The sequence below is a fragment of the Neophocaena asiaeorientalis genome, unplaced genomic scaffold, assembly GCF_003031525.2.
Source record: "Neophocaena asiaeorientalis asiaeorientalis breed wild unplaced genomic scaffold, Neophocaena_asiaeorientalis_V1.1 scaffold160, whole genome shotgun sequence".
Taxonomy (NCBI): Eukaryota; Metazoa; Chordata; class Mammalia; order Artiodactyla; family Phocoenidae; genus Neophocaena; species Neophocaena asiaeorientalis.
The window spans coordinates 3,896,086-3,921,796 of NW_020175675.1; the positions used below are offsets into that span (position 1 = coordinate 3,896,086).

At 37.2% G+C, this 25,711-nt stretch overlaps 1 protein-coding gene across 3 annotated transcripts in view; it reads left to right on the top strand.

Annotated features, from left to right (window-relative positions):
• Window positions 1-25,711, top strand: part of LOC112390847 (contactin-associated protein-like 3) — a 184,079-nt gene that overhangs the window by 95,697 nt on the left and 62,671 nt on the right. For all 3 annotated transcript variants that reach the window (XM_024731938.1, XM_024731939.1, XM_024731940.1), the window contains 6 exons: window positions 3,593-3,796; window positions 4,772-4,947; window positions 6,013-6,156; window positions 9,490-9,751; window positions 15,025-15,171; window positions 23,959-24,130. In XM_024731938.1, coding sequence (XP_024587706.1) covers window positions 3,593-3,796; window positions 4,772-4,947; window positions 6,013-6,156; window positions 9,490-9,751; window positions 15,025-15,171; window positions 23,959-24,130 — 1,105 coding nt within the window. The remainder of the gene's footprint in view (window positions 1-3,592; window positions 3,797-4,771; window positions 4,948-6,012; window positions 6,157-9,489; window positions 9,752-15,024; window positions 15,172-23,958; window positions 24,131-25,711) is intronic.

Genomic DNA, 25,711 nt, shown 5'->3' on the forward strand with positions numbered 1-25,711 from the left:
GTGGTCAGTGATATGAGGGTCAAGGAAGCCTCTACTCAGTGGAGATTAAAAACTCAAGGGGGGCCACCTGGGGCTCTCCCTCATCCACACTTGGAGAGCTCACTGCTGATGACCTACTGAGCAAAATACTCTCTATCCCAAAATACGAGTATATTTTTTTAATTTACACTTTTTAATCTATTGCTTTTACAAATCATGTTTGAGTAAATAGTGCTAATTTTTAAAAAATTGTATTTACTGACTTGCCAATTTGTTTTCAGATATTCAGGTTACTTTATGAACATTTGTTAGTAAATGACATTTTATAAAATGGATTCTCTATGATGAGGCCCATAATTGACTTTCCAATCTAAACATTCCTGTTAGAAATCATCTTGTGATAATGCATATTCTTATTTATTGTGTGGGCTTAACTGGAGGGCTTCTTGATTAACAGTGTAGCCCATTTTTTGAAGCATTGTTGGCTACTTTCTGATGACTATGTGTAAATTTTATGTGAAGGGTATTGTATGATGATACGATACCTAGATTACCTTGATATTTTGCATTCTTTTCAAACATTTTCACCAGAGAAGAGCCTTTCTTTCTCCTACTTCCATCCTAGGCTGTAAGCTATTTCCTTGTCACTGTAGTTTCCTAGCAACCCACAATAAGACACTAGGATATCACAGGTGCAATATGTTCTTTCACGACAGTAGAAGTGAGAAAGTGAGGGAAGAACCATCAGCTCCAGGAAGGCTGGGCCATGTCTGGCCATGTTTTATCCCAGCATCCAGCAGAGTTTGTGATACTTAGAAGGTGCTACATCAATAGCAACTGAAAATAAAACTGTACTTGTGGAATGGATGCAAATTGGGTTGGGGTTGGGGGAGAGGGAGGATGGAAAGAAAATGGTCTTTTAATAACAAAACTATATTACGCCAAAGCAAAATGCTTGCCAAAGTAGAATTTGAAGCTATGGAAGACTGTCTATATAGAAACCAATCTTTAATATTATACAAAAAATATATAACCAGGATCTGAAGTATTGACCTATTCTTTACCTTATAAAATATATATTCCAGAATAGCCACAAAGTGTATTGAATTATGCAACACAAAAGTCAAAAAAAATAATGAAATTTGTGATTTCCTAAATAAAATAGGGTTTTTGCTTTTTCAATCATAGAAAGATTGCAAAATGTCTGGTTGTGAGCTCATTCTTACTGCTTAACAATCAGAAACCAAGCACAGCAACCATCACTGGATGGTTCTGCAGATTGGGGGATGGCAAACTTCTTCTGTAAAGGACTGGCCAGCAAATATTTTAGGCTTTGCAGGCACATGTGCTCTCTGCCACCTACTCTTGGTTTTTAAGCTCGTTTTTCAACAAATCTTTAAAAATTAGCTCATGGGACTGTACAATAACAGGCTGCAGAGTGATATGGGAAGCTTAACATTCCGGACTTCCAAAAGCAATTCCTGAATTTTATCTATCTCTATTAAACCTCTTGAATTGAGCTTAAGTTTATTATCATTTAAGATTTTAGTTAAAATCTCAGAACTGTTACAAAGTACATTATTTTTAAGTGGTTTGGCTTTACTCAGTTGGCTACCTATCTATATTATAATTTAGTCACTTGAGGCTTATAAAAAATCTGTCAAAATACATGTTGAATCTGCCTCATAAGATATAATTGGATGACTCACATGTGGTTAATTGTTCTAGGTACAAGTGTTAGTGATCACATTAGAAGGAAAGTCAAAACATTTGGACAAAAGAGTTTTTTTAAGACCATTCTTTTGCATTTCTATCACCTAATAAATTTTTCAGTACTCCATTTTGCTTGAGGGGAATATTCCAGGAAATATAATTTAGGTGCCTTAGAGCAGTGGTTCTCAAAATATAGTCACAGACAGGCAGTATCAACATCACTAGGGGACTTGTTAGAAATGCAGATTCTCAGGTCCCACCCCAAACCTGGTTAGACAGAGACTCTGAGATGGTGCCCAGCAATCTGTGTTTAACAAACACTCCAGGAGATTCTGATCCCAAGAAGATCAATATTACTATTAAAAAGCAAAACAGCAACAGGGAAGATGAGGACAAAAATTATACGATCAAAATAACCCTGGCAAAATCATTTACGGAAAAAAATTTATTAGCTCACTGCAATAATAAGCCTTAATTATTATCATTGCCTTTCAGTGACACATAAACTGTACTGCAAAAATGTGAAAGCATTTAAATTCTTTATTATCAAGTTTTCATTAGTTTGTTATCTAATACTCTAAGGGACATCATTTGAATTTGTCAGAGTTATGTTTTTATCAGGCATGTTTATTTAATTATGCAATGAAGAATAATTATTTGCTTACACAACTTATAGACAGAGTGCAGTGTTTATATATTTTACACTATGTATGTGAATCAAACTTCTGAATTTTCAAAAGGTAGCTGCATAAAATGGATGATTCTTCTAAGTTGTGAACATCAAGAGTTTTCTGGAAATATTTTAGTTAATCTCAATAAAATGCAGGTCCAAGTATACATTAGTCACAACTTTTTGTGAAATTAAATAAACAACATCCTATCATTGGCTTGAAAGACGTCAGCTTCATATTTTATTGGCTTTCTCTTAGACCTTTATGACACAAATGTATTATTAATTAAAGGACAATTATGTCTTTTCTTTTTAGTTGTGAAATAGGAAAAATATGACATTTTTCTGGGTAATAGAAATGACTTTGTGTGTATCTTGTTCTGTCTTCAGTTGGTTTCACTGTCTTTTTTATACTAATGATAAAATATAACTACTTAATATAAACTGACTGCAAGTAACCTTGGTAGTTGGAAAGATAGGACACTGTCAGAAAGTCGAGAGAACATGGCAGCAGTGTAGCAATGGCCTGCTACAGTGGAACAATTTTCATAGTATGCTTAAGGTACAACACAAAATAGGTGTGCCCTTTTGTGCTGTCACTGGGCCTAAATGTTGGGAGAAAAATACATCCTGTTAACTGAAGACATTTTAATATGAGTTTACGGTAGTATTTAGTATGTCTGGTGTCTTTACATGTGTCTTTCATGGACAGACAAAAGTATATCAAAGTGACTGCTTATGTGGAAATTGTTAAAAGTCAAAGCTGCTTGTTCAGAAACAATTAAGCCATTTACATTGAGTGACACTGGTATTTTACCTCTTACCAGTGTGTGAGAACTATTATGACTTTTCAGAAAAACAGAAATGTTGAATGATTGTTAAACATGCAAGGAGACTTTATTCAAGGGACATGGACTTCAGCTTTTTTCCTGATCTTTATTATTTACAGGATGAAAATAGGCCAATAAAAGACAGGAGCAATTAGAATTATTCAATGAGAGTATTTCTAGATGATACATTTTGGGGACAATGTCAGAAAAGGTTAAGAGTGGAGTTTAGATATATCAACTACCAGTATCAAGAGAAAATTAGCAGTAGAGATTTTTTCCCCCTGCATTAAACAAACCAGAGATATGCTATGTATGTGTATGTGTATGTTGACTTACACATTTCAATGCACTAATAAGAACATATTATACTTAGACCACTTTTTAATGTCTTCCACTGTAGGATCTGAGATGGTTCATTTTGATGGGAAAAGTTCCTTGCTGTACACATTTAATCAGAAATCCATGAATCCAACAAAAGAAGTTATTTCTTTGAAATTTAAAACCAGAGAGAACAATGGGATTCTACTCCACAGAGAAGGACCAAATGGTAAACATATCACCCTGGAGTTAGTTAAAGGAAAACTCATCTTATTCCTTAATTCAGGTAAAAAACTACAAGGTGGTGTTTTTGGAAATACTATTTAGACAAAAGTATCTTTTTATAATGAATTTTTTCACAGTTAAGTAATTAATTTAAAACCAGAATACTTTTGGATGTGAGGACGATCTGGCTGTGACACCTGTCACCCCATTGATTGCCAGGGTTGATTCGGCTGATCTGGCTGTCTAGGCAGGTGTCCGCTTCCACCCTCACTGCTCCATGTGCATCCCTCCCAAAGCTGTGGGCTCGGTCAAAGAGGACGACCTTCCCCGATAGAGAAGGACTGTTCTTCAGTCAAGGCTATACGAGTAGCTGTGCTCCCCTGCTAGAACCTCCAAACAAGCTCTCAAGATCCATTTGTAAGAGAACATAGGGTAGTCAAGCTTCCAAGACTCCAGACACATCCAAATGAGGCACTGCATGTGGCAGTCTGCTTTTCTTTAAATTAAAAAAAAAAAAAAAAAAACTTTTAAGAAAGAAAGCAGACCCTATAAATAATTACTCTGAAGACCAGAACAGTCCAGGCAAATGGAAGCATGGTCACCTACAGCTGAGCTATACTTAGAGCAACATGTGTGTATCTTGAGTACCCCTTTACGTAAAAAGTTTTATAGCTTGATAATTGTATAAGATCAGTAGCAGATGCTCAATAAATAACCTGATAATATGATAAAGACAAGAGTGGCTTATCATAAATTTTTGAAGTAGTCTTATGAATGAGGTCCTAGGAAGAAAATATTTTCAAGAAAAATGAAAATTCAGTGCCTAATAATAATAAAACAAGTAAGATAGAATATGTTACTCAAGATCAAAAGAAGATTGTATTTGGGACTAAGATAAAAGCAGCTGACCAGTTCATGGGATAAAATTATGTCAGGAACGTGTAACTGTTGTGAGAAGTGCTGAACTTCAAAATATTGTAGAAATCTTGGTATTGAACTGGATGGAACAGTGCCTTTACCCTTCCTCTCTTTTCAGGAGATGCTAACCTGCCCTCCCCTGATGCCCTCATGCTGGGCAGCCTGCTGGACGACCAGCACTGGCATTCTGTCCTCATTGAGCTCCTCGATACTGATGTCAACTTCACCGTGGACACGCACACTCATCATTTTCGGGCAAAGGGAGAGTCCAGCTATGTGGATCTTGATTATAAGGTGTGAAAATGACTTTTTAAGTATTACAGATTTTATCACTTAAATGCAAAGTAAACTTCCAGAGAAAATACTGCTACATAGAGAAATTCCCTTTCCTAGTAATTCAGAATTCTGGTAAAATATTCCCTATGGGTGATAATTGCACAGTGGGAGACGCATGCTTGAGCTATTGAGACATTTTATCCCTTACAGATATTAGTCTTCACATGAGAGTAAATAGTCATTAAGTTTAGGAAATCTATACCTGAAGAGCTACCAATAAAACAAGGAACATTTTTAAATGCAATTGTTTGCACTGTTCTTCTGTATTCCATCTGGTGTTTGGCTGGGAATATTACCTTGGATATTTCTGTGTTTTAGGGCAATCCTAAACAGGAATAGCTACCTAGGATAACTTGGAGAAGTAATCACCGTATATTCCAACCTGATTTTTTAAGTGACAAGAAAGCCAAATGCACACAACTCAGAATACTGTTTCTTGGGATTTTTAAAGGCCTAACAATATTTGCAGCATGTTGCCTATGTGTGTCTAACCTACACTGAAATGCAGCATTTGTTCTGCCAGTTCTGCTCAGTGCATCTCTCAGCAAGCCAGATTTCAACATTCATTTGGTATGAGTGTCCTCAGCAGCAAAGACCAGCTGGAGATTCTGGTTTTGAAAGATGTTATCAGTGGCTTTATTATTCTAACCTATCAGAGTCATGGCAAAGACCAGGATCCTACAGGCTGGTTTATAAAGTAGAATATCATCACAGTAGGCTGCATTGTCACACAAATCAAGATTGACCATGGACATAAAGATGCAGCATTCTTCACCAACAAAAATGACAGAGCCATATGAGCAGCAAATTGTAAGAAGGATATTTAACTTATTTATCTAAATGTAATAAATAAAACTTTGGTAAATCTGCATATGAAGCTTTATTTGAAATTAACATGATAAGGTAAAATAATGCCAAATAGATTTGAGACAATTGTCACTGTACCTGCTAATCATACATGTTTAGGCAGATACTCAGAAAATCATTAAACAATATTATTTATGTCATTTTTTTCTTTCTAAGATCAGCTTCGGAGGGATTCCTCGACATAGAAAATCAGTGGCTTTCCCACATAAAAACTTTCATGGCTGCTTTGAAAATCTCTGTTATAATGGGGTGGATATCATTGATTTGTCCAAGAAACACAAACCACAGGTCCTCATCATGGTAAGAAAGTCTATATGCAAGTTCAAGAGAAAAGGGAGCTGTAATTTTTTTGATTGATTCAGCTTTAAAATATCCCTCTTCTGAAGGCAGGGAAGGTACAAATCATATGTACAGGTATCCTTGGGGGAATTGGTTCCAGGACCCCCCGATTGGAGCAATCCAAGAATGCTCAAGTCCCTTGTATAAAATAGCACAGCATTTGCATATAACCTAGGCACATCCTCCCATGTACTTTAAATTGACTCTAGATTACTTATAGTACCTAATACAATGTAAATGGCATATAAATAGTTGTAAATACAATGCAAATGATATGTGAATAGTTGCTGGTACAGGGCAAACTCAAGTTTTGCCTTTTGGACCTTTCTGGAATATTTTTTCTAAATATTTTCCTGGTTGGTTGAATACGAGGATGCAGAACCTGACATAAAGAGAGCCTACTGTACTTTTTCGTTCATGTTTGGTTTAATTTTTATATAGGTATGGAAACAGATGAATACTTTCACAAAGATGTTAAAGTACAGTCATATAAAGCTTTTTAATGCCGTGTCTTTTTTTTTTAATTTAATTAATTTATGTATTTACTTTTGGCTGCATTGGATCTTTGTTCCTACATGCAGACTTTCTCTAGTTGCCGAAAGTGGGGGCTACTCTTCGTTGCGGTGCACGGGCTTCTCATTGCAGTGGCTTCTCTTGTTGCGGAGCATGTGGGCTTCAGTAGTTGTGGCACGTGAGCTCAGTAGTCATGGCTTTCGGGCTCTAGAGTGCAGGCTTAGTAGTTGTGGCACATGAGCTTAGTTGCTCCACAGCATGTGGGATCTTCCTGGACCAGGGATCAAACCCATGTCCCCTGCATTGGCAAGTGGATTCTTAACCACTGCGCCACCAGGGAAGCCCATGTCTTTCTCTTTGATTGGTTTCCTCTTCCTTCTTTCTCCCTTCTTTCCTCATGGCTAGTCCCTCCATCAAGCTGAGATGTCACTAAGCTAGCATTTGTCCTTCCTTCTTTGGTCCATAATATTATACTGATCTATAAAGGAATCCTGTATAGATAAGTACACTCATACTCACACATGTATTTATGAATTTATATGCCTTCACATTTGGCATTGTTTAAAAAAAATCATTTTATGTAAGCTTTTCTCCATCTTGATTTTCTAATTCAACTATACCTTGTAGGAATTCTTTTCAGTTATCAGGAATAGTTCCACGTTAGAATTTCTATGTCACTTTCCATTATGAAAGTGTACCATTATTTATTTAGTCATTTCCTACCCAAGGCATCTGCTTTATCTCTACTTTTTTACAACTATAAGCTCACAATTACACATGTGTTTTCAGATACTGGGGGCTTTCATTTTGATGGGACAAAGTTTCAAAAGTAGAATTTCTTGGTTGAAAGTTTGAAACAGTTTTAAATTTTAATAAATGTTGTTGGATTGCCTTTCAAACATGACACTTCCCACCAGCAAAGTATGATAGAGCCCTTCCATTACATCTCAGGCAGCCACATGTTCCACATCTGTTAGACTCTTGCCAGCTCAAGGAACATGAACTAATATCTCATTGTTACTTCATGTTTATGTGACTACTGGTGAATTAAATAATCTTTTCACCTGTTTCTTGCCCATTTGGATTTGCTTTTCTGATCATTGTTCAGTCTTACTGTTTTCCCTATTTTTTATTTTATTTTTTTAACTTTCTGTTAATTTACAAAAGAGTTTTATATTTGATAGATAATCCTTTGTCATTCATAGTCCATATATTTTTTCAGATTTATCAATTTTATATTAAATATGTTAAGTATATAAATATTTTTATTTGTATGTGGTCAGTAGGTCTGTGTATTTCTTTATAGCTTTGGAAGGTCTCTAAAATTCTATAACCTGTACATGGTCTCATGGATTTTCTTGTAAGAATTTTTCATTGGTTTTATTTATCTATTTATTTTTAATTTTTAAAAAATTAAGTCTGATTGAAATTTATTCTTTATGTGATATATGATAAAATTTAATTTTTATATGCTGCCTTATTGATATCCATTTGTTCCTACACTACTTAGTAACTAACCCAAACTTTATCCCACATAGTTGAATTTCATTACATACTAACTTTACATATATTCTCAGATCTTTTTGTGGGTCCCTTATTCTGTCCCACTGCTATGTCTATTCCTATAGTAATAACACAGTGACTTGATTACAGTGACTTCATAGTATGCTTTGCTATCTGGTAAGTTAAGTTCTGCCTCACTCTTTTTCTTTGCATTGTATTTTTTGGAGAGAAAGGGCAATGTTTGGGGATTTATTCTTCTATCTGAAATTTATGAAAATGTTTTTAATCCCAGGGAAAATTTTTGTAGAGAGCTTAGTTGGAGTTACATTAAGTCCTTCCCATCCAGACACTATAATTAAAAATAGTTTGGAGGGCTTCCCTGGTGGCGCAGTGGTTAAGAATCTGCCTGCCAGTGCAGGGGACACGGGTTTGAGCCCTGGTCCGGGAAGATCCCACATGCCGCGGAGCGGCTAGGCCCGTGAGCCATGGCCGCTGAGCCTGAGCGTCCGGAAACTGTGCTCTGCGACAGGAGAGGCCACGACAGTGAGAGGCCCGCGTACCACCAAAAAAAAAAAAAAAAAAAAATAGTTTGTTCCTGGAGCAATGGAAGTATCCTAGGGATTAAAAGTGTCTTTAAAAACAGAATTACATAAAAAATAAAAACAACCTGCTAGGCAGGTCGGATCTTAGGCTGACTGATCGCCCTCGGTGACCTGGTTTGTGAGAGCTTTGGAGACAAAACTAGCCTGCCTATGGCAGGACCAGCCTGGCCATATCCTTTTCTTCAGACGCACGAAAGCGTGTCTCCTACCTAGAGTAAGATGTATCTGTTACCTGCGTGACACACTTATAATCTCATTTACATAACCAAGGCAAGTACAAGGAAGTTCTTGGTGTATGTTATGCTTGGTGCTAGCCTTCACATTGGATAAAAACATCTAGCACCTCAAGGGAAGAAAACTGTCTCTTCTACTCTTGTATCCCACACCCAGCATTAGGCCTGGGAGAGATGTGGCTTGGGATTCCTTTGCAAATGCTGAGAAATGGAGAAGATGGACAATTTCTAAGAGACTCAGAATAGGTTTGCCCAGCTGAACAGTGCTTAAAGGGACCTACAAGGTAAATCTGGATTTAAGTTTCATGGAGAAGCCTAATTTTTAAAGGCCCAGATTGCTGGATCATTGATAAGAAATTCTGTAAATTTTGGGAAATCTGTTGTCAATGAAATGGAAACATCCGTCCTGTGTCTTCCTAAAGCCTCTTTCACTGTATTCACAGGGAAATGTGTCCTTCTCCTGCTCGCACCCGCAAACTGTCCCCATGACTTTCCTGAGCTCCAGGAGTTACTTGGCTTTGCCAGGCACCTCCGGAGAGGACAGAGTGTCTGCCATCTTCCAATTTCGAACGTGGAACAGAGCAGGGCTGTTGCTGACCAGTCAGTTTCAACACAGGTCAGGAGCTTTCATCCTTGTTCTTAATGATGGAAAACTCAAGCTGAGTCTCTCCCAGCCTGGACATCCAGTAAGGGACGTCACAGCAGGTAATAAACATCTTCTCTGTGATGATGTATAGGTATTTGACATGACTGTACCTTCTTACATGTAAACCTAAGATTGGTGATCTCCAAAGTAAATGAATGACTGAATCCATGAGATATTCATAATCCTACTAGAGGGAACTAGATTCTTTTGTCCTTTGAAATAGGTAACTCCAGGCTGTTGGTGTGTCAGTCAATGTGACAGAAGTTTACTTACATCAAAGCATAATTATCAAAAAGTTTAAAAATAAATGATTATCAACTTATGGTTACCAAAGGGGGAGGAGAGGGAGGGATAAATTAGGAGTTTGGGATTAACAGATATGCACTGCTATATATAAAATGGATAACCAACAAGGACCTACAGTATAGCTCAGGGAACTATACTCAATATTTTGTAATAACCTGTAAGGGAAAAGAATCTGAAAATGAATATATGTATTTATATATGGCTGAATCACTTTACACCTGAAACTAACACAACATTGTAAATCAGCTATACTTCAATAAAAAAATAAAATTAAAAAAAGAAAAAAAATTATGTTTGTAGTCAGTAACTAGCAGTAAACTTGAAATACTAGAAGACATTCGCCTAATCCCAAGTAGTCTTGAGAAAATAGATTTCTTTGAACTGCTTTTTAAACCTATGTACACATTGATTTTCAAAATAATGTAAGTTATTTTTCCCTCTTACATCAGAGCCGCTGCTTCCTTTGTACCTACTTGTTTTTGATAAGGCTTCTTCTTACTGGGTGAATGTTCTGTAGTTTTCTGAGAAGAACCTGTTTATTTCTAGACTCACTTCTAAGTCATGTTATTTTTGAACTTTGGGGACTGCTTTGCATTTAAAAATGATAAGATTTAAACCCAAGCAGGACCATGACATGTCATTCCCTGAATGTTGAATGTGAAAGGAGTATCTTGCCTGACCTATGGTAATCAGTTTTGGACTAAAAAGCTGGGAATGAAAATTAAATTTTCCCTTCTTTTTATAAATAAAAAATATGTGATGGTCAGCATGCAAATGAACTGAGTTGATAGTGTCAGCTCAGGTTCAGTAAATTGCCTAATCTTGGTTTGTGTAGATTTATAATTTACATGTAGTATGAGCTAAAAGAGATAGCTATTTAGTGTTGTTTCACATGGGTACACACCACCCTTTCTCCCAACACACATATATATTAGCTATTGAATTTTTTGTAAGCTGGCACTGACACATAAATATGTTATTGCACCAATGTTTAAGATTTTACAGTGTAATGTGCTATTTTTCAGAAGCAAACCAAAGAGAAATTTCTCATGATGCTTGCTGCTTGCTTATGTAGCACATAAAGGGGAATCTTTTATACATTTGAAATAGCTGAAAAATAAAACAGGCTGCCGTGTTTTTCCACCTTAAATCTTGTATCAAGTACCCAACCCATGTATCAGATTGAAACTTAAATTTCATTAAATGACATTGAAAAGACATCTTTTAACGTATTTCCAGGTTTTAGATAATTTTTCCCAATAGTTACCTCAAGATAGTTCTGAAGAGATTGAGAAATGTACCAAGAGTGGATAATCTGGTGCATGTGTGTTCATATGGCTGAGCCCAGGTGGGGAAGGGTCGTGGAAGTAGAGGAAAAGTGGGAGCAACAGAGGAAGAGGGAGAAAATGAGTGTGCGTGTTCACCGATGGAGTTCCCTTTATGTAAGAAAAGACACAATTCCACCCTTTGCCAAATTGTCTCTACTGCCGTGGTCATTATCTCCTATTATTAGAATAAATTACGTGGCTTAAGCAAGTGAGCGGGGTGTATGAGAGGATTCCCATCCCGTGCATGTTTCTAAGTCTGCCTCTGCCCCTTTGATATATAGCCCACTTCTTCTCCTGAAGCCTCAGTGTCCTCATCTTTAAAATGACACTAATATGAGTTATGGTGAGAATCCAGGGATATAACATATATAAACTCTTAGCACAGCACTGTTTATTAACAACTTCTGGTTATTAATATTTCAACACTAGTCCCACAGCCACGGCATCCCCCCAGATTGAAGCCTTTTGAGGGGCTGGAGGAGTGTAATAGAATTAGCATCATCTTCATAGTAGCACAAATCAAAAATACAAAATCTACTCTCTGGTCTCCATCCAACCTTTGACAATAGTGTTGCCTGGGAAACAGGCTGTCCTTTCATCAGAAGTGAGCCGAGTTGAACCCACACTAAAGAAAAACAAAGGATGAGAATTATAATGGATAGATGGAGAAAATGAATATAAATGCCTGCATTTTATTTTTAAATTAGAATGACCACTTTTTCTAAGAACAGTCTTGTATTATATAGGCGAATGGCATCTATTACAAATTGAAGGAGATATTCTGAGGGCTTTCTGCAAGTTCTCCCATGAAATAACTCCATATGCTAGATAGGTAGAGAGGGAGAGAGGGAGACAAAGGAGGGGCGAGAAGGTGAGAGATGGGGAGAGAGAGAAAGAGAGAGAGGAAATAGTTCGCAAAATCAAACTAAATACTGGGTTTTAATGACAGATTTTAAGTGGACATAGTTATCATACTGACAGGTATACTATGTAACCTTTAAGAGAAACACCAAATGATAAGACTGGAAGGAACAATTAGAGATTTTTATTGTTGTTCATTCTCTTTAGCTCTAGGATTACAGAACTTCTTTCAAAACTTTATTTCAATTTCACAATATATGTTTTAAGTGTCTAACCTAAATCCTCCATGTTCTAGTTCTCGGCTTTTCTCATGATCTTTCATGAACCAATGTTGAGTTTTTGAAAATATTTCTGGCTTCACAAATATAAAACATAAAGCAAGAGTCTAACATTTTTATTGTGTGTACATGTGCATGTGGTAGAAGTAACTAGTGACTTTAAAACTGTCCCCTCCCTGAAAGTGAGAAAGTGTTGGGAAGTATCATAACTAATGTTTCTGAGAAAAACAAAGTTATAGCTGTTTTCACAACAGGATCTTTGACCTTCTGTGTCATGTTAGAAACATTTCCCATTCAGGTGGATCTTGAGTCCACGTCAAAGTCATTAGTGAGAGATCAAGCAGGAAAAAAAAAGCTGGTTTGAAGAGCATTTGAGAGACATGGATTCACATGGTCAATTGGGCTATACATACCAAAATATGATATTAAATTAGATAGGACTGGTTAACTTTCTCCCAGGAATACCACCGTATTTGGCGGGGGCGCTGGTGGTGGTGGTGGCGGTGGCTAACATCGCCATTGGACTCTAACATAACTTCTAATTCTCACAGGTTGACTTCTAAACTTACAGAGCTGTAAACAGTTTGTACCTTTATCATTCGTAAAATATATTAATTAAATATATTGGGACATTCCCGAAGATGCTCAGATTAGAGTCATGCCAGCTGACTAGCATGCTCACACATGGCATCAAAAAATCAAGCAGTCATCCCACTGTTGTTTTTCAGTGAGCGAAAGTATTTCTTTATGACCCCCTTCCCTGTTGACCAACATAATTTCTAAAGTTTCCAATTATTCCCCTCCCCCCTTCCCCCTTAATTGAAACATGCATCTCTTGGGACTGCTGTGGGAGTTGCAGTGACTTCCTGTGAAGGGGAAGAATCCCTTGCCCTTGGCCAAGCGACTTATTTTGGCCAATGACATGTGAGCAGAGGGGGCCTGGGCCACATCTGAGTAGAAGCTGCCAACGCCATAGCAAGATTCTCCCAAGTGCCGTTTTCTCTAAGTCGTGAGACAGGGATGGGGGCTGTGCATTAGCCTTGGTCCTGCATGAATAAACGCCTGGAACACAGAGGCCAGAGACCCAGCTGACCTAGGGCCAGAGCAAGAAACAAACCCTAGTTGTTACTCATTGAAACTTGGTGGTTGTTTGTGTCCACAAAATAACCTAGTAGAAACTAACACAAATTGTCTGGGTGAGTGTACTGGGACAAGTACTGCTTATGGATTTATCTGCATGACACAGCATAGGTTTTTCATTCAACAGAAGACGCAGCAGGTAAGTCTGTAGGAGAGTCATGCACAGTTGGTAGCTCGTCAACAATTCAACTAATTGGCCATTCTCAACTCCACCACTTGAAGAAAATATAGATATTTCTTCTCACGGATTCAAGAGACAGTGCTGCTTTTAAAGGACTGATAATCTTTTTTTTTTTCAAATAATAATGTAATAATAGCTTGATATACTGTATCAAATTTGGAAAAAGAATAGAAAATGTAAAAATGACATAAAATGAAAAACACAATTCCCTCATCCAAAAATGAAGGTTAATATTTAAGAATATTTCTTGCCACTCTTTTCCATGTTTATATAATGCTTGAATATGTACCCACACACACATACTTTAATGTAATGCTTTTATAACTTTATATTCTATGAATTTTCATGTTTTATTAATACTTAAATTATTATTTTTAAAGACTGCCAGTATATTTTTTTCTAAATAGTCTACCCAGATTATTATAGATAATGACAATATATGAAAGTAAGAAAAAGTTTTTATTTTTATAACTTATATTTTTGGAAAATACCTGTACTTCTCAACATCTCAAACTAGATGGCCTAGATGAGACTGAAATACGTCCGATGCCATGTAACTGGAAATATTTTATCATTTTATGATTGTTCAGGGTCACTCATGGAAATTTTATTCAATTAAGGCCCTAAGACTTGAAGAAACCAATGCTGCACTTTCCAAGGAAGAATGTTTGGGCGATCCACTTTTGTTTCCTCTTTACCCCTTTCCTTCTGATTTCTTTCTTTTCTTTTCTATTTGCACATTTCTGACTAAATTGAGTGATGAGAAAGTGAAAAACACCCTTGGCAGTGTGCATATAGGCTGTAATATTCCTAACTGAACATAATAATTTTTGTTATTACATAAACAAGTACCAGACAGGCCAGTCCATGACTGTGGTGGATAAGATGCAAGGACCCTCTGCAATTACAAAATTTATTCAACAACCCCCTCCTCCTATTGACGTGGGTAGCACTTTCCTCTAGATTAGAGTGACCAGCATACCACATCACCTAATTGCCTACTTAGAGCCCCCTAGCCAAGCCCACATCTACCCTACGCCTCTCTCTGTCTCTTTGTGTCTTCCGTGGTGCATTCTCCATTGCCCAGCCAGCTAAATGACCTGGGTGAGGTTCAGGTGAGTTCTAGGTGGTCTGTGGCAGGTGGTCCAAGGTAGGTATATTGTTTTCAAGTACTTGCTCTGTTTAGAGGCATCTGTAGGGTTTATAGGAATCTCTTAACCCATTTTGTTTACTTCCAGGTGCTGGATTGAATGATGGGCAGTGGCATTCTGTGTCCTTATCTGCAAAAGGGAATCACCTGAGTGTGAGGGTGGACGGTGAGGCAGCCTCCATGGCTCATTCCCTGCGTGGGCAGATTGATTCAGGTGACACCTATTATTTGGGGGGTAAGTGAAAGGAACTGAGCTACACCGGCAATCAAACCATCATTATCTTTCTAGCTCCTGCCTTCTAACCCATGTTGTTAAATGAAAATTATTACCGAAGAATGATTTTTCTCTTTCAGTTGTATTCATTGGGAATGCTGAGTGGACAAAGATGATAAATTATGGTCTAAAATGCAAGTCTACTAGTTGGCTTTGTTTAAAAGTGCACGTAATAAGATTGGTTTTAAATTCAGCACTTGTTTTCAACTATGGCTGCACATTGCAATCACCCAGAAAGCTTCAAAATTCTGATGCTTGGCTGCATCCCCAGAAATCCTGATTTAATTGGTCCCTGGACAACAGGTTTCTTGATGCTCTCTGGGTGATTCTATGTGCAGACAATATTGCAGGTCATTGCTCTCTCTCTCACCCTTAATACATTGCCATAGGGAATGTTCTTAATGCCAAGTGACCCTTTCCTTCAGATTTTATGTGCCAAGTTTATTGTTTCATGTGGGTGTTCTTCTTCTGTCTGTTGGCTTCTCTTCTGCCTGGAGCCTGGCTACTCAATGTGTGGTCCATGAACCAGGAGCATCTGCATTACCTGGAAGCCTCTTAGAAATGCAGATGCACTGTCCCTGACTTCCTGACCAGAATCTGCATTTCACCAAGATCCCCAGGTGGTTGCACTTTAAATTTAAGAAACATTCTATTCCCACTGCCTGTACAAAGGACATCATTATATACAACAGAGGAAGAGATTAATTTAATGGCTATTAATATGTCACTCATTGCTTAGTGATGGATTTTACCAAGACAGCACCAGGCCGTCTCCCCGGGACTGTAGTGTATGGGTGTTTGCTTGCTTAATGGACTTTGCCTGAGTCCATCCAGGATCTTTTCCACCAGGGAGGGGGAACTTCTGAAGGTAATAAATCTCCATCCCTGGGGCATTCGAGTGAAAAATCCTGAGCCGCTGGAAGCTTAGAACTGTCACCTGTAAGATTTATTTTTTAATCTTGGCTTGAAGTTCTCTCTGACGTTATTGCTGTTTTGCACTTTATACTTGTTTTTTTCTAAAATAAGTTTGGAATCATGGTGGAGATAGCTTGATAGCCCAACAAGAAAGTATAAAATTCTCCCTTGAGAACTGACAACAAGCACATCAACCATGGATCAGGTTGTTTAATCTTTCAAGTCCCCTAAAACAACCTTTACTGTGAAAGGTGGAAACATGCCAGCAGCTTTAAAAGATCAGAAATGCTTTCTTTCCTTGCTTGTTAAATGTGGCGCATTTCTCACCCAGATACTCTTTTCAAACTTTACACTTCTGATGGACCTTATAGCTCTGGAGAGAAACAGATTCCTTCAAAACTAAATAAAGAATTTATCCAAGAGCTATAATTTAAAAGTTAAAAGATTTTGAAGCACTAAAAGATACAGAAGGAACAATCTGTGCTCTAGTGTTTAATGACACAAAATAAAATACCTTTAACATTTTGTATTAAAAAGTAAAAAAAAAAGTACTTTTCGAATCATCTTTCATGTTGAACATTCTACATACTCAGAATGTGGAATGCACAGCTACATGAGAGTAGGTACGTTCCATAAATATTTACATACTGATGTGACATGAGTCAGTCATTACTATGAAATAGATCATATGCACACATTTTAAGAGAACTACTATTGTTTCCTAAAAGAGTATATGTGGGTGCATCCCCACATCTACAAAATTAACCACTACAACACATTTGAATCTTCCCTTGCTCCTCCAGACTTTCATTCCCCTAGTTAAGTATTACCCTGCTTTTATTAAACCAATCTTTGTATTGTTTTTCTTTGTAATCTATCATGTATGTAGGTAACTATAAACAATAAATTCTCTTGTGTTGCCTTGCTTTTAACTTTATAAATAGGATATTCCTGCATATATTCTTGTGTGACTTGCATTTTTTTGGTTCTACATTAGTTTTTGAGGTCCAGCCATATAGATATGAATAGCTAATCAATTTTCATGGCTGTATGCTTTTTGATGCATATTATACCATGTTTTACACACTTATTTCACCATTTTATGTTAATAGACATTTTGATTGTGCCCATTTTTTATTATAAAAATGCTATAAATATTGGTACAGCTGCTAAGAACCATCTTGCCCGTGATTTTTAAATTTTCCTCATGCACAAACTATCTGACATTCCTAACAAGTACAGTCAATTTAGTGAAACAACAGTCAGTTTCATGGTTTTAGTGCCACACTCCAATGGTTAAGATGAATGAATGCTCAAGAACCCAGTTGTCACATCAGTTGTGCACATAGACCCAGCCGTTGGCTCCACTAATATCTATGAAAGGACCCTAGAGCTCTAGAGGAAATGTGTTGAAAAATGTATAATGAGCCTTTCTTGTGTATTTTCATAAAATTGTGCTGATGTGCAGGCTGTCTTGTTAATATAGTTTCCAAGAAGAAAGTGTCCCTAAGATGAGTGGAATTGCAAAGTTTAAACATTCCATGAGACAGTATAATGACTTTTCTTTATTACAACTTTCCTATTTTTCTGATGTAATTCTGTGTTGGCACTGAGTGGCAAAAACAGAACTTGCAGTCACAGCACTTTCTTCCTAACCAATGTATAAATTTAGAGTGACCTCTATACGCGTGGCTATAAATATCCAGTTGATTCCTACAGAACAGTTTCAGCCACTGAGTCAAACGAACTTAGTCAACTGTACATTTTATATCGACACAGCAGCATCTTTTTTTCCTAGACAAAGAATATGTACTATTTTAAAAATTCAAGTAATGCCTTTGCCAAACTAAAACAAACAAACAAAACCAAAACACACTAATTTACTAATGTTAAATAAAAAGGTGGATACTATTTTTACTCAAGGAAAACCAGAAGAGACAGGTCTGGGACCAACAGGCATGGAGTTCTGATTCTCAACAGATTTATTATAGTCACAAGTTTTATGCACATGTAGAACCCTTGCTCAGGGCCCCTTTGTCTCCATAATTCATTGGACGTTCCAGCCCTGTTCTGGGTAAAGTAGGACAGGTCAGCTACAGCTTGAGTGGAAGCTCTACCCTGAAAACTCCAATGTCTGGGTAATTATTCAATCCAAAGAGTAGCTTATGTCAGTATCTGTTTACTTATCTTTTTGATTAGTGTCTGACAGTACTGGAATATGTGTGATGTTGGCATGGAAGTGAACTTCACCCAATCCATGCTTTCTAGCAATATTTGGACTAATAAAGCCAGTGTTCCTGGGTCAACTAGGTGAAAGCCAGTTAATGATATCTGATTTTTCACAGAAGACAATACCCCGTGTTCTGAAATACTCCTTGACCAGATTTCCTTCCCATTACTGGTTTTCCTGATGGATAGTCAACTACAAGTTTCCAGTTATCATTATATGATCAGTCAAATTTCATTGCAATGTTTCACTGTAAAAGCAGACTAGTACAGCTTGCTATTTGGGTGACCGTATAATTTCAGGACACTTTAGCAAATGGAGGAGATGATCTCAGTGATTATTTCAGGACAGAAGCATAAACCAGGGCTCTGTCGCTACCTGGAAGTCTCTATTTTGGCCTGGCAGTCTCAGAGCACAGCTTTCTTACTGTGAGAAGGGTCATCTATATACTAATAGCAGCATTTCTTAAACGTCCCATGAGAGATCTGTGATCTAGATATCTCATTTTCCTTTTCTGCCTTTTCTTAGTCTGTGCTTTTTTTTGTAATTTGTCTTTCAACAGCAGTTTCACTATAGTATACTGTACACAGATTTTTGGTGCCTTCTATTAAGGGTGGTGGAAAGTTAAGCTCTTAATAAATTCCCTTTTATGGAATCTTTGTACTACTCAATAGCATACTTGAACTGCAGAGTCAGGGAATGTTAAGCTATGTTCAAAATCCCCCAAGTGTCCTTCCGTGAAACATCAGCAGACCAACAAGCCTATGACAAGTCTAATGAAGTCTCATCTGAGGACCCATTCTGGTGCAGTGACATAGTGACAATTTATCTGTCATCCTCAGAGGTACTTAAAGTTCTGAGTCCCTCAGTCATGATGGATATCTTTCATTAATTTAGCAATAACTATTCAATGTCCATTTCACTCTCCATCCCAAATCAGGTCATTGATGAATGGTCCTCTGCCATTTTACCACCAGGGCTTCAGGGCAGCCATCTGTATGGACAAATGAGTGTCTCCTGCCCTGAGCTTCTCTTGGGCTGTGATACCCTACTTCCTGACCTTTATGTCATAACTGAGAATTGAGCACTCAGTGCTCAAACTTTCCTTCTTTAAAGTTTTGCTTTCAGAAAGCTTTCCCCGTGACAACTGGATATGGTTTTGTTTTCTTCTAACAGATGTAGTTAGATACTACATTGTATTTTGGATGAGTTTGAGGCTGGTGATATGGAGAAAAGGAAGAAAACAGAAAAGGAATAACAGCGATTCCACAAAACTATATATTGACTTAAGGTTTCCTATGTTTTATCCTAACATTCTTAGTGACTAAGTGCGGTAAGTAGAAGTCACCTATAAGATATAAAGATATACCAAGTTTCTCCATTTCCACTAAGATCAGGAACAAGACAAGGTAGCCCACTGTCACCACTATTATTCAACATAGTTTTGGAAGTTTTAGCCACAGCAATCAGAGAAGAAAAAGCAATAAAATGAATCCAAATTGGAAAAGAAGAAATAAATCTGTCACAGTTTGCAGATGACATGATACTGTACATAGAGAATCCTAAAGATGCTACCAGAAAACAACCAGAGCTAATCAATGAATTTGGTAAAATAGCAGGATACAAAATTAAGGTGTAGAAATCTCTTGCATTCCTACACACTAATGATGAAAAATCTGAAAGAGAAATTAAGGAAACACGCCCATTTACCATTGCAACAGAAAGAATAAAATAACTAGGAATAAACCTACCTAAGGAGGTGAAAGACCTGTATGCAGCAAACTATAAAACACTGGTGAAAGAAATTAAAGATGATACAAACAGATGGAGCGATATACCATGTTCTTGGATTGGAAGAATCAATATTGTGAAAATGACTATACTACCCAAAGCAATCTACAGATTCAGTGCAATCCATATCAAACTACCAATGGCATTTTTCACAGAACTAGAACAAAAACTTCACAGTTTGTATGGAAACACAAAAGACCCCGGATAGCCTAAGCAATCTTGAGAAAGAAAAATGGAGCAGGAGGAATCAGGCTCCTTGACTTCAGACTATACTACAAAGCTACAGTAATCAAGAGAGTATGGTACTGACACAGAAACAGAAATATAGATCAATGGAACAGGATAGAAAGCCCAGAGATAAACCCATGTACATATGATCACCTTATCTTTGATAAAAGAGGCAAGAATTTTCTTAATTAAGAAAAGACAGCCCCTTCAATAAGTGGTGCTGGGAAAACTGGACAGCTACAAGTTATGGAATCTAAAAAAATGGTTCTGATGAACCTAGGGGCTGTACCGGAATAAAGACACAGACATAGAGAATGGACTTGAGGACACAGGGAGTGGGAAGGGGAAGCTGGGATGAAGTGAGAGAGTGGCATGAACATATATACACTACCAAATGTAAAACAGCTAGTGAGAAGCAGCCCCATAGCACAGGGAGATCAGCTCGGTGCTTTGTGTCCACCTAGGTGGGTGGGATAGGGAGGGTGGGAGGGAGACACAAGAGGGAAGAGATATGGGGATATGTGTAAATGTATAGCTGATTCACTTTGTTATGAAGCAGAAACTAACACACCATTGTAAAGCAATCATACTCCAATAAAAATGTTAAAAAAAAAAAGATATATCAAGTTTTTCCAGATACATCCAACCCTTCAGTAATTTTCTTACAAATTAAATGTGTGTATTTTCAGATAAGACAAGAAAATGGTAAAGGAAGGCTGTAGAGTTAAACAGTTCTTTATGACATAACATTAAATTTGAAATGTCAAAATCCCATTGAGGTTAATTTATGAGGTTTCATTGTGCCTTTAATGGTTTCAACCTGATGCAGGCCTTGGCTTGTTTTGAATTCTATTTGTCAGAAATACAAAACATTAAAGCCTCAGTCACTGAAAGAAAAGTAAAGGTAAACTGTGTGTATTTTATGAAAATTCTTAGGTAGAAAGCTAGCATCTATTATGGAGGAACAAGAAGAGGCTCTATCTTCAGTTTTTGCTCTTTGAAAGTACACCAGTGATTTCAAGACAGAAGTACAAAGAGAGATGAATGGAAAACACATAAGTACAATGAGCAAAATCTTTACTTTATAAAATTACTTATTCCATTCGATTTTAAAAATAAGAATCTGATAAAATAACCTCAAACCCCAGGCTGTAAATATTAACATAAGTATTCCCGAATATTTAAATTATTGGAAAATACAAAGCAAAAAGATGAATAATTATGACATTGTATCTAAAAGTTAAAACAGTTGTGGAAATGATGTAAATGAAACACAATTTTATAAAGCAAAGCATAAATAAAATAGGTAAATTTCGTGTGAAACAAAATTTACTTGACAATTTTGGGGAATTAAAACAACGTTAATTATTAAAAATGTTGTGCTTCTTTCATATTTGCACATGAAAATGAAGTACTCAGTTCAGTAAATGCTTTTACCTTTTGTCCTATGTAGGGCTGTTGGTTGTGTTCCCTAGGAAGCCGCCTCTGCATGGGAGATTTGCATGTGGGTGTTTAAGTGGGGGTAATTCTTGGGAACAACACCTGGAAGTTTGAAAGAGCAGCTGGGATGGGCAGAGGGACAAGTTGAACTGCAGTGCAGTTGCAACAGAAGTCTCTGAATACGCCAAGGGGGAGTCTGAAGCAGGGATGCCCTTCAGGGAGGTCCCAGTTGAGAAAATGGGACTCTGCCACTGCACTGCATCACTCCATTGTATTCTTGGGCACTGTTGTCCCTGCGGAGGGGCACAGCCTTATGAGAGTCAGCTCCCTTCAGCCTGGCAGATCCTGGGGAGAACCTCAGTCTTGAATAGGGGGGAATAATGGAGTCTGGGCTCTGTACAGCAGATTTCCCTAAATTGTTGCCTTTTACAGAAACGTTTCACAATGACAGCAACCTCCTACCCTAACTTTCTTTTTTTATTTCTTTATAACTTGTTTTCTTTAATCCAAAAAGGAGTGCGAAATGGTGGTGGTGGGGGAGTCATTTAATTCTTTAATTTTTTGAGGATCACCTAAGTCCCTCCACCACTTTTTATTATGAAAAGTTTCAAGCACACAGAAGAGTGGAGAGCAAAGTACAATGAACACCCATACGCATACCACTAAGGTTCGATAATTAACATTTTTCTATATTTGCATTTTCCCCTGAACCATTGAATATAAGCTACATACATCATGACACTACACTTGGAGATATTTCAACATACATCTCCTGAAATATGGATATTCTCCTACATAGTATCATTTTTGCTCTTAACAAACTTGACAATAGTTTCCTAAAATAATCTAATACCAAATCTATAATCATCGCAATTGTCCCCACGATGTTTTTATGGTTGTTTTAAACATTTGAATCAAGATCCAATCAAGCTTCATGCAATGCAAACAGTTATGTCTTTTTAGTTTATTTTAATCTAGAAAAGTCTCCCATTCCACCTCTTCCCTCTGATACTGACTTTGAAAAGCCTGAGCCAGGTGTGTTGTAAAGTGTCCCATATTATGCTCTTACCCTAACTTTCCCCTTCCTCTCCTACATTGCCAATCTTGCCGTAGACAAATTTAAGAACCTGTGATTCCTTTAGGGGACAACTAAGTGGAGGGTAGGAGGGCACTCAAAACCCTGCTGGCCCCCCATGTGGAGAAGGTGGTTCTGGACCCCATCTTGTTTTGATTTTGATTTCAAAGCTATGTGCTTGCTCATAATCATAAGAGCATTGTCTCTTGGGAAACCTAGGAGGATAAAACAAAACCACTCTATAAGAATTGTGGTTGGTGAGTTACAGCAAACCAATTAATGGCTGTAGCAGAACTTGTAAAATTTAACTCTTAATTTTGAAATTAATCAAAACTCATTTTTTATAGAATATTCTGTGTTGCTTATTTTTCTCTATTATTTGCAATGCCATATCATTGTGAGATATTGTTAATTTGTCTGTGTGTTAATGTTGAAAGATATTTGACTAAAGTGTCTAATTAAAAAAAGAAAGGTAAATATAAATTGCTATTAGATTTCTTAGACCAGTTATTATCAAAAGTGTTTTAAAATATGCCTGTGCCTGCACACACATGCACATACAGATGATATTTAAGTTTTTAGGTGAATGGAGGGTGTCCAGGTCAATTCTCAATTTAAAATTATTTTTCAGGCATTTTAAATTTAGCAAGTCCTATTGTGCCTGTAACTTTTTTTCTGATTCTACTATCACATGCCCTTAGTTCATCTAGTTTAGCATCATGCTAAAAGGAGTGATTTCTTGAGTATGCTTTCAAAAAAGAAATCAAACTGCTTAAATTAAATGTACAGTAATTCTATTTGTCAGATTTCACATCTTCCCTTCCTCTCATCTCTCCATAAGCCTGGCTTTAGTTATTATTTTTACACGTTACCAATACCAACAAATGTTGTTCTTGTCAGCTCTCCACCACCCTATCCATGGGTAATGTGACCTTCCCAAATGGTGTAGGAAGTCTAATCTTCAGGTGTCTGCAAACAGGGGGAGGTAGCAATTTTTGCATATGAGAAATACCATACGATATTTTTTCATAACTGTTTATTTTCTCCTGTGTGTGTCTCCATGTTCATTCAGGCTGTCCTGACAACAGCTCTGACCCTGGATGTGCAAGTCCCCTGAATGGATTTCAGGGCTGCCTGAGGCTCATCTCCATTGGTGACAAAGCGGTGGATCCCATCTCCATACAGCAGGGGGCGCTGGGGAGTTACCGTGACCTCCAGATAGACACCTGTGGCCTCACAGACAGGTAGGCAATCTCATGTCAGCATACCTGTTTTCAACTTTTTGATAGTAGATTGAAAACAAATGAACCGCTGGAAAAGAGCATATTCTTGCCCCTTCTCCATTACTGATATCCATTCCATAGGGAAAAATTATATTTACTCAATGTAAATATAATTTACAAAAATGACAAACTTTAAATAATTGCTTCTTTCCAATGATATTTTCTTAGAAGACACACTTTCATGAATTTTCCTTGTGTATGCCTCCAAGCTACTTAATTCACACAGAATACTATTGATGCTGTTATAATTATTGATTAGTATATACTTTAAAAAATTCGAACATTGCACAAAACAGATTAGAATATTCTAAAGAGATCATTGAGGACCCAGAAATCAAAATTCTATGTGGTCAGCTGCATTCACCTTACACTCCCTATTCTACAGGAAAAATGAAAAGTAACTCTTCCTTTGAGAAAGGTGGAAGCTTTGGGGATTTCTAGTGATGTTTGAAACACAGTAAAGAATAGAGAGAATTCAGTTACCACATACTGAAGATGGTACCACTTCACTGAAGAAGGCAAGAAAGGCAAAACTTTAAAACAATAGCATATTAAAATTGCTAAGCATTGCAACTTTACTGAAGTTATTTGTTAGTCATGTCTGACTTTTAAGTAATTTTGGCTAAAAGGGATGGCTTAACCATCACACATTCAAGTTTTTTTCTGTGACTGGTATGTCTGACCTCTCTGCAGTAGGAGTGCATTAAGTTCGGGTTGAATAAATATACACACTCCAGATATCCTCACACATCCATACATGGCCACCTTTCCAAAGTTCACACTGCACAGAGTCCTTTGTGGAGTAAATCGAATCCAAATTTAACACTAATTGAAATTCCCTGTCGTGTCCAATTAACTACAAGTTACACTGCAATCTAGCAGTGTGTGAGAAGATCATAAATTCCCAGTATGTAAAATATTGACTCACAAGAACTTGAGATCTTTAATGCAAATGTCCATGGCCATATGTTCACATTCTATTCATTTGTAGAGGAAGAAAAATGATTTAAAGAATTTAGACAAAACTCTCAACCCTAATTTTCAGATTATAAAAATTTTTTTGGCATAGAAAGTATAACATCATCTGCAAGTTATAATTGCAGCCAGCTCTGGCATCCTGACTCTTGGTATTGGGAGAGGGTTAGAGATGCTCTCTTGGAGGTAGAGTATATCCTCTCACCCATGGGAATGGTTTTAGTGGGTCAGGAGGGTGGGAAGTCACAGCTCACTGTCAGTAGCCTGGTTGTCACTTCAGTCGGGAAGCTCACAGATAGTTATTTTAGTGCTTGGAGAACTCCATCACAGCACGTATGTAATCACGATATTTATCTCACATAAAGGTTGCCCCTTTGTGCATAAAGGTCTTTATTTCAAAACTAAAACAAAAAACCAACGTATCTGTGTGTGTGTGTGTAACCAAAATAGAAAAATTTCCACATCACATTTTTAAAAGATTTTCAGATATCTGTACCAGTCTATGGAGACATCTGTGGTATTAAGTTATCTTCCATAAAATTGAGGCTCATGGCAACTTTGTAAGTG